The 16,831-nt window shown below is 37.7% G+C and overlaps 1 protein-coding gene across 1 annotated transcript in view; it reads left to right on the forward strand.

Annotated features, from left to right (window-relative positions):
* NFXL1 (nuclear transcription factor, X-box binding like 1) overlaps positions 1-16,831 on the forward strand; it is a 46,132-nt gene that overhangs the window by 3,243 nt on the left and 26,058 nt on the right. The window contains exons 4-14 of the mRNA XM_071743612.1: positions 1,451-1,584; positions 3,263-3,441; positions 3,609-3,770; positions 3,895-3,995; positions 5,253-5,367; positions 5,703-5,827; positions 6,769-6,891; positions 8,692-8,782; positions 10,499-10,619; positions 11,194-11,350; positions 12,107-12,198. Coding sequence (XP_071599713.1) covers positions 1,451-1,584; positions 3,263-3,441; positions 3,609-3,770; positions 3,895-3,995; positions 5,253-5,367; positions 5,703-5,827; positions 6,769-6,891; positions 8,692-8,782; positions 10,499-10,619; positions 11,194-11,350; positions 12,107-12,198 — 1,400 coding nt within the window. The remainder of the gene's footprint in view (positions 1-1,450; positions 1,585-3,262; positions 3,442-3,608; positions 3,771-3,894; positions 3,996-5,252; positions 5,368-5,702; positions 5,828-6,768; positions 6,892-8,691; positions 8,783-10,498; positions 10,620-11,193; positions 11,351-12,106; positions 12,199-16,831) is intronic.

The following is a 16,831-nucleotide window of genomic DNA, read 5'->3' on the forward strand; positions in this document are numbered from 1 at the left end:
TTGAACACCTCCAGGGATAGTGCCTCTACCACCTCCCTGGGCAACTTGTTCCAGTGTTTAACCATTCTTTCTGTGAATAATTTTTTTCTAATATCCAACCTGAACATCTCATCAGAAGTGAGAGGATTTAACATCTCGGAGCTCTTCTTTTTTTTTTTTTTTAACTCAGTGGTTTGTTGGTTCTCTTTAATCTGTAATATTTCAGCCAAGTGTTTTTGTTTACTTAACATCTCCTGCTTAGCTTTAGTCATGGGAAGTTGGCTTGAGAAAATTGTGTCATTGACTTTATTCTCTAAATGTTAATGAGAAAATTCTCTTTGTTTTCATGATAGAATTTTATAACAACGTCCTAAGTTATTAAAACCCAGAAGAAATAAACATTTAAATTTTCTGCTGCATTTCTCTTACTGAATTGTTACAGTCTTTCTAAGCTGACAATTAAGATATCAATATGTCAAAGGTACCAAAGTCATAAAACTGCATTTCTGTTACTTATTTCTGCATATTCTGTTATTTTCAAGAGCAGGCTGATATTCTAAGCAAAGGATTGTAACTTTAGTCCAGAACTGGCAGAGAAGTACACTGGAAACAAGAACATAAAAGCTTAATGATGGAGACAAGATATTGGCAAAATCATCTCTCTTGAACACATATGCTTTTAATTTTATTTTCTTTTATAGCTCTCTTGGTCTTTGAACAAAAGATACTATGTTCAAAACCACACTTTTAATGAAATTTTTGTCTTGCTTACATTGTACATAAATCCTGAAGTTTGAAAGGGGGAAAAATCTTTTTGGTATTTTTACTGCAAAGTCTGGAGGCTTACAGTATGGGACAGGGAGGGAGGTGGAGGGGAGAGCTGTGGTGGAGGAGGCTAAGGGGTGGTTTGATCACAACTCCAAGCAGACAGAGGCTGTAAAGCTGACTGAAGCCAAGGTCAACTTTGAAGTGAGAGGTGTTGTAATAAGAGGCAGTGTCACAGACTGGGGCTTGGGAAGTGCAGATTGGGTAACTAGGAAGGTAGAATGACACTTGGAGCATGTTGCCCAGGGTGGTTGTGGAGTCCCCATCACTCAGGATTTTCCAGCTTTGCTGGGCAAAGCTGTGTCTGGCATGAGCTAAGAGGGCAACAGTCCTACTCTGGGAAAAAAGCTATGCTGCATGATCTTCACCAGTGTGTTTGAATCCACATTTCTGTGATTGTATGAATATTTTGGGCTCCATAAGCCTTGGCAAAATCTTCCCGCAGCAGCAGGAAAAGAAGATTGTAGGAATGAATCTTTAACAGTAGATCTGCCTTTATTCATCTAGCAATAGGTATAACCTGCCTTTGGAAACACATTTTTTAGATGGAAAAGTAGCAAGCTTGTACTTCTTTAGGTACAAGGGATGGCATCAATGGAAACACATAAACCTAATATAAAGTAACTGAAACATATCTACCCTTTAGGTTTGGAGCTGTTGTGGATGTTTTTGTATATTTCACCTGGTGTGTATCCAAAAGTGGGCCAAGGACAGCCTTTTCCTTGTGTCCTCTCCTTTGACAGATGATGATTTTGGGAAGAAAGATTATCCCTGGCCATGGTGAGCTCTTCATGGTACTTTTGCAAAGATACTTTTATTGTGAAACATACATGAACTGGAGTTACTTTAGAAAGGAATGGTACTTGTAAATTACATGCACACACACACAAAACTTGAAAAGACTGATTTTTCTGTTGTTTTTTTCTGAATTATTTTAAAGTTTTCATTAACATGATGCAGGAATATTTCCCAGTTGCATTTAAACCTGAAGCATCAAATTTATTTTAACCTCTGAGAGGCTAACTTATCTATTATGTTTCTCAGCTTGTAGTATGTATTTCTGAGTGGCTTTACGTATTCGTCACTTAAAATTAGAACTATGAAAGACATAAAATAAAAAAAACACTTTTAAAGTAGTGAGATACAGGGGTTCTTAGAATTTTTTTAAGCCTCTGTATAACTGAAGCATTAAAACCAGTCTTGCAGTTTTACATGATACTGTATAAGGAAGAAGGTAATATTGAGGCTGTGGGAATAAAGAAGCTTGCTTTTTCAGTAGTTTTGTGACTGAAAAGTCACTCAAGGTTTCTTTGTGCTTGTTTGTTCTATGTTTTATTTGCCCACCTACTTTTATGTGGAAACTTATGTCTTTGAGACACAATGCTCTGTCAAAATTGATTGAAAGTGTTTGGCGGTTTCTAAAGCTCTATTATTGTGGGATTTTAAAGAGCAAGTTTGCTTAGGAAGCATAGTATGAAATTGTGGGCTCTGTCTTTCAAGCTGATAATGCTTATTCTACTAAAAACTACTTTTGTGTTTAAGCATAATGTTTATAGTGAAAAAAATTCAAGGTGAATAGTATTTTGTTTAACGCTTAACACATGATAAAACTGGGCAGTCACAATGGAGAAATCGTTTATGGACTGTAATTTATTATATAGGGCCAGATTGACATTTTATTTGATAAAAATGAATACATAAGTCTTTCAAAACCTCTGTTCTCTGAGGAGGAGTTCCTTGTCTGTTGTCTTTTCCCAGTGTAGCCAGAAACAGGAGCTTCTTTGTTTCTCCTTGCTTGTGCTGCTTCCCTCACCCATGGTTTGCACCTGAAAGTCTTTAGGGTCTGTGGCACTTTCCAGACCTTTGCCTGTCTCCATTTAGGAATAATGTATTTTTAATATCTGACACCATCAGGAATAATAAATAAAGGTGTGCATCTTATAATACCCAGGATGCTAAACTGACACAATCTAAAATATTAAAGGTGAAGTTTTAATCATTATACATAGTTTTAATAGCATTGCTAAATCTTGGTTTTACATAGCTTATAAACTTATAAACTGCTACTGGTAAAAACCTATTTTTTGAAGTGTTTTTTTGATTGGTTCTGTTTAAGTAGGTTAACTCCCTGTTGCATACGTTCCTTTGGTATTGCTTGACATATTATTCTGTGTGCTTGCTACACTACATTTGTTTGTATATGTTATTAGAGAAAAAAAATTGCACTGATAAAACAAATCCTTAGACATTCTAATGAATGTATTGTAAAATCTGACATATAGCAAGACCTTGGTGTTATAAATTTAATTATGTTGCTGTTGGTTACAGTAGTTGTAGAAATGTTAATTGGTAGCCTGGCAACAATCTTGGGAAATTGAAATTATAGAATCTCATTTTCTTATTAAAAAAACCCTTGAAAAATTGCCTTTCTTTTCACTCTTTTCTTCCCTTCTTGTAGTCCAAAATGTAGGTTTGAATACAAACGGTCTGAAACGCCCAATAGGTATTACTGTTATTGTGGAAAAGTGGAGAATCCAACACTGGACCCATGGCTGGTACCTCACTCCTGTGGTCAGATATGTGAAAGGGAATTCAAACCTTCTTGTGGTCATAAATGTTTGCTGCTTTGTCATCCAGGTAACTCTGTTTTGCCTCTTGGTTGTATGATCTGTATTTATGCCACTGTTACACTGTTTTACTTAAAAGCTCCTGACTACGTTTAAAATCCTCAGAATAAGAGAGATGTAGTCAAGGCTGTTTTTGCTGAATGGCCATTAGCAAAGTATTCTTTTTCCTGTACTTAGGACCCTGTCCACCTTGCCCAAAGATGGTGACAATAACCTGTCACTGTAAGAAAGCCAAACCAGTGCCACGAAGGTGCAGTGCCAAGGAGTGGTCGTGTCAGCTGCCGTGTGGACGAACACTGCTGTGTGGACAACACACTTGTGAGAATTCCTGTCACCCAGGTAGAGCTGTCTTCTTAAATTTCAATCAAGTAGTTGTTTCAATTCAATTGTTTCAATTCAATTGTTAAGATGCATCGTTCTTTTCCAACTCCTACCCTCAATGTCACTTTTCAATTGCATGCAGGAGATTGTCAGCCTTGTCCTCGAGTTAGTAAGCAGTGGTGCATCTGTGGAAGACAGACAGCAGAAAGACAGTGTGCAAGTCCTCAGTGGCAGTGTGATCAGGTAGGTTCAAGCTCTCCTGGGTAGCTTACTTCTTATCTTATTACAGTTTGATTGCTGTGTAATAGAGTGTATTAAGGACTGGAAAAACACATTCAGTAGGCAAATAGTTTTATTGTTTAGGTTTTGAAAGTACAAACAAAAATGTAAGCAGCAGGGTTTGAGAATGAATCTACTTGGTGTCCTAGTTCATGTCTGACAGTACTTAAAATGTTGTTCTGGAATTGTGCTAGGGTTATACTAGCAGTGAATTTGACCTTGTATATTCTGTTTTCTTGTACTTGAGGTTGTTATTTCAGCTGCTGTCTTAAAAAATAAGCATGAAATCATAGCTAAGTAGATAAGAATTTCACTCTTGTTTACTTCTGGGAACTGTAACAGAATGAAAGCTTCACCATTCATTCTTTGAAGCATACCTGCTGCTCATTCTTAGGACCAAGGCTATGGATTGACAGAATGTAAAATAAATAAAAATAATAATAATTAAAAAAAGGTGTCAGGGCAAGGTTGCACCTGGAGGCACTTGGTCATTATGATCCCAGTGAGAAAGGCACTAAGCCTCTCTAAAATATGAGTTTAAATGTAATGTATTTTTAGCTTACACTATAGAGAAAGGGAGTGAAATATAAATAATGGTATGACTGGTTAGATGCTGGGAACCCCAAGTTGTGTGACATTGAACGGGCTTGTGATCCATGTGCAGCATGCACTGCAGACCCCATCTGGAGAAAGGGTCACCCTATTTTGGTCAATAAAGCCATGTAGGATTTTGTTGCAAGAAGGCAACACTGTTGACTGTTTCTACTGTCAAAGAAAAAGCTGTTCATGTAAGAACTTATTGCTGCACTTTTAGATAAAGGCAAGGACATTCAGGTGGCTTAATCACTAGTGCCAGGTGGGAGCTGCCTCTGCTCTCCTCTCCTGCAATAAGTTTATCCTGTGTCCAGGGGATATGTGGAACACAAGACAGGCCTTAAGGCCAAACTGTACATGCAGGACAGTGCGAGCCTGAGACTACTCAGTTTATCTATTTTGTGCACCACTAACTCCTCAGTATACAGTGGTCTTCCAGGCAAGATCACTGCTGGATGATCAGTTATATTTGGGAAACCTGGCAAATATAAGATTTGTTAACAAAATTCAGAAAAAGTTAAATTCCATACAGACACCTCTTACCCCAAGTTTTCCCCCTTAGTCTGCTTTGTCTTGGTATGTAGTTCTGTTACATTGCGTTCATTTGGTTTCTTTTGTGTTTTCCAGATGTGTGGGAAACCTTTGCCTTGTGGTAATCACACATGTGAACAAATCTGCCATGCTGGTCCCTGTGGAGACTGTCCTCGTTCTGGGAAAAGGTCCTGTCCATGCGAAAAATCCAGTAAGCTGAAAAAAAAAAAAAAAAAAAAAAATTATTAAAGAAAAAAGTTATGCGGTCTTTTACAGTCAATAGTTTAGGTTAATTCTGCAGGGCAGGGTCCATAAAAAATTCTAACAAACAATGAACTGTGACAGCTTATATTAACTTTTTGCTTAATTCTTCCAAGACTTTATTTGGTATCAGAAGTTTAATTGTCTATGTGAAAAATAGAGTAATTCTAGAGAAACTTTTTTAAAAAATGGAGCATTTGGAGTACATTATACAGTGCAATTTTTTTTCTCAATATTTCAGCTTTTTTTCTAAATGTTTGCTCATACTTCTGTCTCTTCACCTAGAGTTCACATTGCCTTGTACAGAAGATGTGCCCACTTGTGGTGATAGTTGTGACAAAGTTCTGGAGTGTGGCATCCATAAATGCTCACAGCGCTGTCATCGAGGTCCCTGTGAAATATGCAGACAGGTTAGTCTTGCCATAGCTGGTTCTCATTTTGTTAGGGTTTTCAAACACTAAATCTTATAAGGAAAACTAAGTCATATCTATCACAAAATCTATGACTTTCTGTTCATGAAAAAAAGCACATTTTTTTCTCTATTCCCTCCCAACACAGTTCTGAATTAATAGCTAAGCACTGTGTATCTGAGTTGAGGCATGGATCTTAAGTTTCATTGTTTTGGATTGATGGTTTGTTTGTTTTTTAACTAATTATGCCCTAAAAGCCCTTGATTTTCACCCCCCCAGCTTTTCTAGCTTCCTTGCTGCTTTTTTTTTTTATTAGTGAAATGGAAGAGGATGTAACATAACATCATTTCCTATCCTCTAAGTAAGAAAATAGTATTTTGCTCTGCTCTAAATATTTGTGGAGCTTCTGTGGTCTGGCCTATAAAGCTGTTGCTCTGTCTGCTCTCAGTTTTCTCTTCCTGAACCAGCTTTGACTAGAAAGTCTATGGTGAAAGTAGTTAGCACATGATAGCTGGCATGAAGGTCAGATAAATCTGCTCACCTACTTCTTAAGTTGTCTGTATACATGGTGGATAAATTTAATTTACTATGCAGGATAGTGAATTTATTTTGTGTTTAAGCTTGACATCTTGCACTATGCATCTGAATGGTTCCCTTGGAGTGGCCTCTCTCTTGGTGAGACCATGGCAGCAGTGAGGTGCTGTGGTGAGCACAGTGGCTGCAGTACCAGCCCAAGGTCTCCAAGTGGGTTTTGCTCAGATAGGAAATCTGCTCAGAACATAGGATCTGATGCTCACTTCTGTTCTGATACTGCACTGTAATGTAATGTTACTCTCCCATGATCTTTTCTTTACAACTAGTAGTGAAACATTTTATTTTCCCCTTTTTTTTTTCTTTTTTCTAATAAAAATATCCTGCTTTTTTCCCCTCTTGCTGCCCAGGAGGTTGAAAAACAGTGTCGCTGTGGAAAGCACACTAAGCGCATGCCATGTCATAAGCCATATTTGTGTGAAACAAAGTGTACTAAAATTCGTGATTGTCAGAAGCACCAATGTAAGAGAAAGGTAAGTGCCCAGAGATGACCTTTCTCAAATGTGTTGTTTAGATAATTTTTTAATTTATCTATAACATTTTGTATTACATGTGAATCACATCAGTATTTAGTTCCACCTCATGATACTGTATGAAAAGAAGACTTTTCTCCAGTGTCATTCAAATTGGTTTGCACTGTACCAGAATTCTCTGAACAGCACAGAATCATAGAATTGTAGAATCACAGGATGTCAGGTTGGAATGGACCTCAAGGATCATCTGGTCCAACCCTTATAATATTGTTTATGTGAGATGTCTCAGCACCCTGTTGAGCTGAGACTTAAAACTTTCCAAAGTGGGGGAATCCACCCCTTCCCCTGGGAGACCATTCCAATTTCTGACTGTCCTCAGAGTGAAAAATTTTCCTCTTGTGTTCAATCAGAATCTCCCCAGGAGCAACTTGTGCTCATTAACCCTTGTCTTATCCATTTGACCCCTTGTCTTATCCATGTGACTCCTTAAAAACTATGACAGGATTTTGAACAACTTGCGAGATCCAGAAAGCAGTTTTTGTTTTGAGTGCTTGGATAGTTACTGATGCTTTATGTATTGTGGAGTAGTTAATAAATTTGTTTCCTTACTTTGTAGAAAGAGCGAGGGATCTCTCATGACTTTGTAATGGACATACTTTTAATTTTGACAATGCAGCATTTCATCTCACCTTCTGATATGCATCCCTGGAAACAGTAGGGATGACAACTGGAAATTTGAGTTTTGTTTTCCTTGTCATTTTGAAATCAAAGGAATAGTTGATAGCTCAAACTATTTTAAAATATACATATGTGAATACATATATACGTATATTAAAAATACATTAGTTTATGATTCACAAAGTCCTGAAAGTTGCCTGCTGCTTTTGAGTTCAGACATTATGAAAGCTGGAATTCTTACCACAGGAAGACATGAAAAATACAGTTTTGTTTTTAAGTATTTTATTATCAGTATTATTAAAGTGAATTCACTTTATGTGAAAATATGGCAAAACAAGTAAATGCAATCTCAACATCTTTAGTTGATGCGATGAAGTCCAGGTCTCTCTTCCTAACTGACATCCTTCCTTAAACAGTTTGAAAGGAAGGTACCTTTCCAGTTAAAGTAGAAGGTGGGGATCTCCCCTCTCCAAGCACATCCACTATTGCTGTGGTGGTGTGGTATTTCCAGATTCTTCAACATTGCCATGTTATATAAGAAGAAAAAGTAGGTAACTGATTGTAAAGTTGTCTGACCATTACTACAAAAGTAAAAGGTGTGGAAGTTTGGGGTTTTTTTCCTTTTCTTTTTTTTTTCCTTTTTTTTCCTGTTTTTTAATATTTTTGTTGTTGTTTTTTGTTTTGTTTTTGTTTTCTTGTTTGCTTAGTAGTTAGCAATAGATTTGTGCCTGAGATGATACAGTATAAAAGTGGAAGAAATTGAAGAGTAATGGAGCCAACTGCTGGATATCCTATGTGTAATCTTCTGAAATTATTTCAGATTAAAACATAAGAATTTCAACCTTTTAAATGTTCTTATGCTTTTTGGAAGCTGCCACTTTAGTGTGTTGAAATGATGCTTAAAAATATGTATTTTCTTCTTATTTTATAATTTTAATTTTCAAAACAACTTTTCAGATGGCTTCCTTTCTATACCTGACATGAATTTGAAGAAATCTGATGAAATTGCATGAAACTTTTTTTATATAGTATTGAAAAAATGGGATAGTAGGAGAGCAGAAATTTATACAAGAAATGTCAAGAAAATTTTTCAGTTATATCCAGTATATATTTTTTTAATAGTGCTGTTCTGGAAACTGTCCACCTTGTGATCAAATCTGTGGGCGGACTCTGGGCTGCAGAAATCACAAATGTCCCTCAGGATGCCACAGAGGTAAGAATAGGTTAAGGATTCCCAGAGTCATGGAATATTGGGTTTTTTTGGCAAACTTTTTGCTTGTAGTGCTCTGTGTGGTGCTTAATGAATTCTCTCCCTCGTTGCATGTGGGCCTTTTGTGGGGGCAGTGTGTTGGAAATGTTTTTAGAACTGCTTAGGGCTTAATTTACATAATTAATTTACATAATGACAACCTGGTAATTTTGCTTAGCATTGTTCCTTTGAAAATGCTCTTTCCCTTTTCCAGCTGCTTAATTCAAAATCCATAGCTTGACATTTTACCCATTTACTGAATATTCATAGCAAAGTCTGACAGTGTATAAAGATGACTGTGCTGGTTGAATCTGTCTGTGTTTTAAAAATTCTAGAACACAACGTGATACAAGTGGCTTAAAATTTAAAAAGAAAAAAAAAGTTGATGAAATTTGAATGTATATTGGTAAAAGAGAAAATAACTTCCTTCTGACTATGTGAAAGATAAAAAAACTCTTTTTACTTCTGCATCCAGTGACTTTTGCCAGAAAAATGCTGAAAATGACCAACATTACCCGGCAGGTTTTCTCCTAGCCAATTGCTTTGACATTCACTCGGTAGAGGATTAAATTGGAATGACTGAAAAAAGTGTCTGCACTCTCATCAGCTTTCCCCACAGAAGCTGCTGCCCCACTGAAGCAGCAGCTGAGTAGTCTACGTAATTTCCCTTAGTTGTCCAGACTATAAATGCAACAGCTCAGGAAATCACAACTGGTGTGGCCTGTCTTGCTTTTGAGGCTGTGACTCTTCAGAGGACAAGACAGGTAAATGTGGTACTTGTCCCAGTTAACCTGCTGCTACTTCTGTCACCACAAACTAGTGGGGTTTTTTGTATTTGTTTTAGTCTGTTAACTGTGCCCCTTTTCTTAGTTTTGCAATGAGCTGACAGATCTTAGTAAGAACTGAGTATAAAGGAAATAGTCTACCTCCTAGAAAATAACTTGCTGGGTCATGTGCTCTAAAAGGTACCCAACCTCAGAATTATTAGATGTTACTGATAATAAGCACTTGGAGTTTAGCAGGAGTCCCTGGAGAAAGGTAACAGATTGTTACTGGTTTGATTTTTACATATCTCTTAAGAGTTTAATCATGCTTGCTGAAATTCAGAATGTGTTGCCAGGGAATAGAGATGTTTTGTTAGCTACTCTAGTGTATTATAATGTTTGATTTAAGAACATTGTGCTCTCACCTTGACTTCAGGCTTATATGTGATCTCTGCTGTTATTATTTGTTATATATAAAAGATTTCTTTAAAAGATTTTAAAGATTTCTTTCTTAAATATTGTACAGAATATGCATAATGTTGTACCAGTTTTTCAATATAAATATATTGAAATATAAATAGCAAATATTTAAGTGTTGTGTGATCTACATGACTGGGTTTTAATAATGCTAACCTCTAAAATATGAGAGATTATTTATAACTTGATACCAGTTAACAACTGTGGAACAGTCAGGATTATTATTGTTATACATCAAGAATGGTGAAATTGTCTTTCTCAAGAGGGATTTGAAACTAAGCAGAAACAAAAATAAAACTTTTTAAAATAACAACAATTAACAGCCATCCATTATTTAGATCAAATGGAATAGAACAATTATGCCACTTCATTGTTATGTTACTTGCCACTTTTTCTAACGTTATTCAGATTATAATATTATTAATATATTTATTTCTAGGTAGTTGTAATCCATGTCCAGAGACTGTAGATGTGAAATGCAATTGTGGGAAAACTGTCATTAAAGTGCCCTGTGGCAGAGAGCGCACCATCAAACCTCCCAAGTGCAAACAGCTCTGCAGGTCAGTGTAGAAAGCCTGTGTGTTTCTGGTTCTCCAGTGGAGTTTCAGGTGTCCTTAAAGAAGGTGGCAAAAATTACTCCTTTAATATGACTACAGGTATTTTCAGTTTTCTGTATTCTTGGCTATGCAGATGCAGTGTAGATTAGGAATAATCCTTCCTTTTTCAGACACCTTTGATGCTGTGGTTTCTTGTGCAGCTTGCTACTCTCAAGAGTGAGGCTCTATCCCACCATTTTGAAGTACCTCCACGAGCTCTTTTACCTAGAAAACCTAACTAGCAAAAGGAAAAAGGAGAGTATCTTCTGCTGTGGCATAGCAAGATTACTTAAAGCACGTCAGAATTAGGATTGAAGTAGCCATTTGAGTATGCAAACCCAATTGTGATTTTAGTGTTATTTAGAACTCCTGGATAATTTATCTGTAGTATTAACCACTACTGAAGGTGAGAAGGAAACTAGTTTTTAGAAAAATAACTTCTTCATCGTGGTTATTTGTATTTTGAATACAATTTTCCAGTGACTGTACCTTCATATTTCTTGCTGACATATTGATTCATTCTTGGATTTTATTTCAGTAAACCACCTACCTGTCACCACTCTACCAGAGAGAAACACTACTGTCACTTTGGTCGGTGCCCTCCGTGTCGTCAGTCCTGTCAGAAAACATTAACGTGTGGTCATTTGTGCCCTGTTTCCTGCCATGATGAAGCACTTGTGAAGCAAACTGCCTCAGTAAGTTACTAGTGGAAAATGGTGTGTTATTTGTGTTCTGAAGAATGAGCAACAGTTGTTTTACCTTGATTGTATGTGGGAGGCTTTTGGAGTCCAGAGTAATTAATTAAATAACGAGACACAGGGGTATGTATACTGCTTAACCAAGAGACCAAGTGGTTCTAGTTGCCATCTTATTAATTTTGTAATATATATGTAATTGAATATGCAGTTTTCAGCATATACTTCAATTGTACTAAGCAAAAATTCTATCATTTCTTGAGTATGAGTTGTATTTAATTTCAAATCTAACCAGTTACTTTGATCAGAGCAAAAAATAAATTTTAACTCTGATGCTTACTAAACCACCAACATTTGCAAAAGTTAGAAGTGAAAAATTATTTGGCATCTTTAAGCATGACACATGCACTGCATGATGATAATTCCAGCTGTTGAAATATTTTTTTATTTATACCTCTACTAAATTCTTAGAATTGTTTTGCTGTTCTTTTTGTTTGGATTTGTGCTGGATTTGTAGCAGTAGGGTCTCAGACCTTCAGTTTCCTGTCCCTAATCATGCTAAGGATGAAACTGATTTTTAAATTTTTTTATTGTGTATTCGTGGTAGGTCTTCAGTTTTCTTTTAGTAAAAAGTTAGTTGCTAGAGTGTGGCTTTGTTAGAATTGGGATGTCTCTAGGTGAAATGTTTATTTATGGTCAAGCAGATTGTTGATTTTTTTTTTTTTTTATTCAACTGGTGTTATTTTTTGCTCTCAGCATCAATCTGCGGGTCCTTGGGAACAGCCTTCTGAGCCAGTTTTTATTCAAACTGCATTGCCATGCCCTCCCTGTGTGGTTCCTGTGCCAGTGTAAGTATTAAAAGAGAAAACAAAGAAACTTCAGGTATTAAGAATTTTTTTCTTTTTATACTGTTGTAGAGGTGGAAATGAAAATAACCTAATTTTCCTCTTCATATGCAATGTGAACACTATTCTCATAAAACTGGGAGCATATTTCATTGTTTAAAATATTTTTGTAGTGTGTGGTGGTAAATATTCAGCTGTTTCTAATACATGTTCTCTACAATTCTGCCTTAAAAGAAAAATATGAAAATTGCAATTTGATTGCTTTCAGGGACAGAAATTTTTTTATATAGTTTCTATTCTTGTTTGGTTTATGGGATTGTAAATTTCTGCATAATTAATTTCTGGTTTGTTTCTTGGTTATTCACTTACTATATGCTAACAAATGGCAAGTGGTGCCCTTCATCCCATCTGCTTCTCTCCTTTCTATATATGACTTGTCCAGAAGATTCTGCTACTTGAGTAGTGTTGAATCAACTCCTTTTTGTTAGGATGTTGAGGATATAAGGGAATATATGATGATGACAACTTTTTACTATTCAGTTTGAAAGAACTTTGTTTACATTGTGGAATAAGGACTCAGATCAACATTTATCTGAAAAACAGCATACTGGGGTGGGGAGGGGGCTGTTTGTTTTGGTGTTATAGTCTCTTACTGTTTTAAACCCTGCATATCTCACATGTGTTAGTGCTTATTTATTTTTTAAACATCCCTTCTTAATGATATTCCTTAAAGGATGATGTCTTAAAGGCTCAGGAGCAGGCTGTACCTATGTGTTGCAAGGCAAGCCAGTGGAGCAGGAGACCAGCCTGGCCAAATAGGCAGCTTTGGCTGCAGCTGAGGGGGGAAAAAAGGAGAGTTTATGGCCTTTGAAAGAAGGGACTGGCCACTCATAACTACAAAGGTGTTGTGAGGCTGTGCAGGGAGAAAATCAGAAAGTCAAAATCCCAGCTAGAAATTAATCCGGCTTCTGATGTAAAAGATAGCAAGCAACATTTCTACTAATACATTAATAGTGAAAGAAAGACCAAGGAGAGCCTCCATCCCCTATTAGATGCAGGAGGAAATATGATAACAAGGGATAAGGAGAAGGCTGAGATGTTTAGTCCCTTCTTTGACTCAGTCTTTAGAAATACAATCAGTTGTACTGAGGGAGTTCAGCCCCTTAACCTAGAAGACAAAGAGTGGAATTCTGCCCCCCCCTCCCCATCCAGGAGATGATGGTCAGTGAGCTGCTGCACCACGTGGATATACACAATTATATAATCTATGGGATACACCCCAGGGTGCTGAGAGAGCTGGTAGGGTGCTCACCAAGCCACTTGCCATCATTTATCAGCTGACAAGGCAGGTACCAACAGACTGGAAGTCAACCAGTGTGACACCCATGTATAAGAAAGGACAGAAGGATGATCTGGGAAATTACAGGCCTGTCAGTTGACTTTGGTGCTGGGGAAGCTGATGGAGCACATCATACTGAGTGCTCCTATACAGCACAGGTGAGGGATAACCAGCTGATCAGGCAGCATGGGTTTTTATGAAAGGCAGGTCCTATTTGACAAGCCTGATCTCCTTATATGACGATGTGACCTGCTTATTGGATGACAGGCTGTGGATAGTCTGTCTTGATTTTCATAAGGCATTTGACACAGTTTCCCAGAGCATTCTCTGAGAGAAATTGGCTACTTGTGGCTTGGATGGGCATGTGCTTTGCTGGGTTAAAAACTGGTTGGATGGCTGGGCCCAAAGAGTTCCAGTCAGTGGAGTTAAATCCAGGTAGTGGCTGGTCATAAGTGGTGCCCTCCAGGGCTCAGTGCTGGGGCTGTTCCTGTTTTAACATCTGTGTTAATGAACTGGATGAGGGGACAGAGTGCACCCTTATTAAATTTGCAACTGGGTGGACATAAATAAGCTAAATAAGCTGGGTGGACACGTTGATCTCTCTGGGGATAGGGAGGCTCTACAGAGGCCAAGGCCAATTGCATGGGTTTCAGTAAGGCCAAATGGTCCTGCACTTGGACCACAACATCCCTCAGCAGCACTACAGGGTAGGTGAGGAGTGGCTGGAGAGCTGCCCAGCAGAGAGGAACTTGGGGGTATTGATGGACAGCCAGCTGAACATGAGCCAGCAGTGTGCCCAGGTGACTGAGGGGGCCAATGGCATCCTGGCTTGTATAAGGAATGGCATGGCCAGCAGGACCAGGCAGGTAATCTTACCCCTGTACTTGGAACTGGTAAGGCTGCACCTTGAGTATTGTGTTCTCTTTTGGGGCCCTTACTACAGAAAGGACATTGAGTGTGTCCAAAGAAGGGCAACAAAGCTGATGAAGGGTTTGGAGCACAAGTCTTACAAGGAGCAGCTAAGGGAGCTGGCATTGTTTAGCCTGGAGAAAAGGAGGCTGAGGGGAGACCTTATTGCTCTCTACAGTTACCTGAAAGGAGTTACAAGTGGCAGGACAAGAGTTAATGGCCTGAAGTTGTGCTAGGGGAGGTTTAGATTGGATGTTAGGAAGAATTTCTTCACTGAAAGGGTTATCAGGCACTGGACCAGGCTGCCCAGGGTAGTGGTGGAGTCACCATCCCTGGAGGTATTAAGAATCATATATACATAGTACTTAGGGCTATAGCTTAGTTGAGGTCTTGTCAGAGTTAGGTTAATGGTTGGACTCTATCATCTTGAAGGTCTTTTCCAACCAAGACAGTTCTGTGATTCTGTGAATATTATGTCTGCATTTTATGAAGTGAGAAGCAGTCAGAGGAAGGTGATAAAAATACTCATTTAACTGCCTATATAGGTAGGTTTATAACTTATTTTCTCAGGGATTGTACAATAATTTGTTGTACTTTTGTTCAAAACTGTGACCACCCAGTACTTCTGATATCTGAGCTCAAAGTTCAAAGCCAGATTCCCAAAATGGAAAAGGTGAAAAATGTATAATTATGAACAGTCTGGTTTCAGTGTTTGGGTAGTTGCCTATGGAAGTGTCTGATGTGTACAGCAAAGATCATTTTGTAACATCATGCATTTGGTGGGGCACATCTTCTGGTTCCTCTGAATTCCAAGCTCAAAATCATGTCTTTAAATATGAAGACACCTCCCCAGAGGAGGTAAGTTTGCTAAGTGAGAAGGAAACACTACTGGAAAAATTATACTTAATTTTCTAACTAAAGGAAGCATTATTACATTTTGTAGGGTTTGGGGAAAATTAAGGTTCTGTTAGCAATAGATCACCTTAATTCTGAAATATCCTAATTCTCTTGATAAATCTTTGCAATGTTTATGTTTTGTTTTTTTTTATCTTTGTAAATTAAAGGGGGAGAAGTTTTCTGAATTAATAATAATAGCAAACAAAACCATAGATGTAAAGTAACATGGTGTTATGAAGCGAAATAGCTGACATCTTAGATTGTTAGCAAGGCTTTCAGAATCATTGCTAGAAAAGCCATATTTGTATTACTATGTTAATGGAGAATAGTTTAAATAACCCTATTCTGGATGGATAGATGCTACTGGGGATTCGGTCCTTCACTGAGAGGTTTTGCAATACTTTTTAATGTTTTTTCTAATAATTTGTTATTTTTGAATGTGAGCAGTCAGAGATTTGGAATGGAATGGAATGGAATGGAATGGAATGGAATGGAATGTCTTTGATACCTGTTTCTGTAAATAGTTAAAAAGGAGTTTCCAGAAAATAATTTGCATTTCACAGAACCATTGAGTCTAGAACGTACCTTAAGGGGTGGGTCCAGATAGTTCAGCCTCCTGTTAATAGATGGACACTGGATTCAGACCAATTTGCTCCAGCTTTGTCCTTCTGGTCTGTGAAAACCCTTAAGGACATTGATTCTGCAGCTTCTCTGGGCAACTTCTTTCAGTACTTGTGTATATTTATACTGATTTTTTTTTTTAAATTATTATCTTTTAAAATTATGATGATGTTTTTGTGAATCCAGTTGGAACATTCTTTGTTTAAGAGGATGATTGTTGTCTCTTGGCTCCCTGCTATGAACCTCAGTAAGGAGCCTGGCTTCATCTCCTCAGTAGCTTCCTCTTAAAGCTGAAAGACTGCTACTGTATCTCCAGCCCATCAGTCCCTGGGTGTGCAGTCCCATCAGCTCTTTGTCCCAGCAATTTTCTTTGTCTCTGCATTTTAATTTCCTCTCATCCTCCAGTGTGTCTAGATCTGAATGGCGTCGCTGCTCCTAAGTGCATTAAATGCTTTGCATTTTAGTGTTTTCTGCAAAATTGGTGCATTTTGTCTCTGCCAAGTTACTGGGGAAAAACAAATTAAACAAGATGGGTCCCAGGTTGAAGAATTCCACCTGTAGTTGATGTCCAAGCAGAATACAAACAACTGGCAGCTACCTTTTGAGCCCAGTAATCCTGCTAGTTTTTTCATGCATCTCATAGTTCATCTGGGAGTTACATCTCAGCTTGAATGTAGGTTTGCTGTGAAGGAACTCATCTGCAGATTCAGTAGTTGCATGGCAGAAGGCAATCAGGCTGGTTAAGCAGTGTCCCTTGCCAGTGGAATAGGAGCCTGCTACAATGGAATGCAGAGGTCCTAGGAGTCAGTTTAACTGGTTATAGAAAGATCATCTTGTTTAACTGGTTATAGAAAGATCATCTTGGATGTA

This window comes from Heliangelus exortis, chromosome 4 (assembly GCF_036169615.1).
Source record: "Heliangelus exortis chromosome 4, bHelExo1.hap1, whole genome shotgun sequence".
Taxonomy (NCBI): domain Eukaryota; kingdom Metazoa; phylum Chordata; class Aves; order Apodiformes; family Trochilidae; genus Heliangelus; species Heliangelus exortis.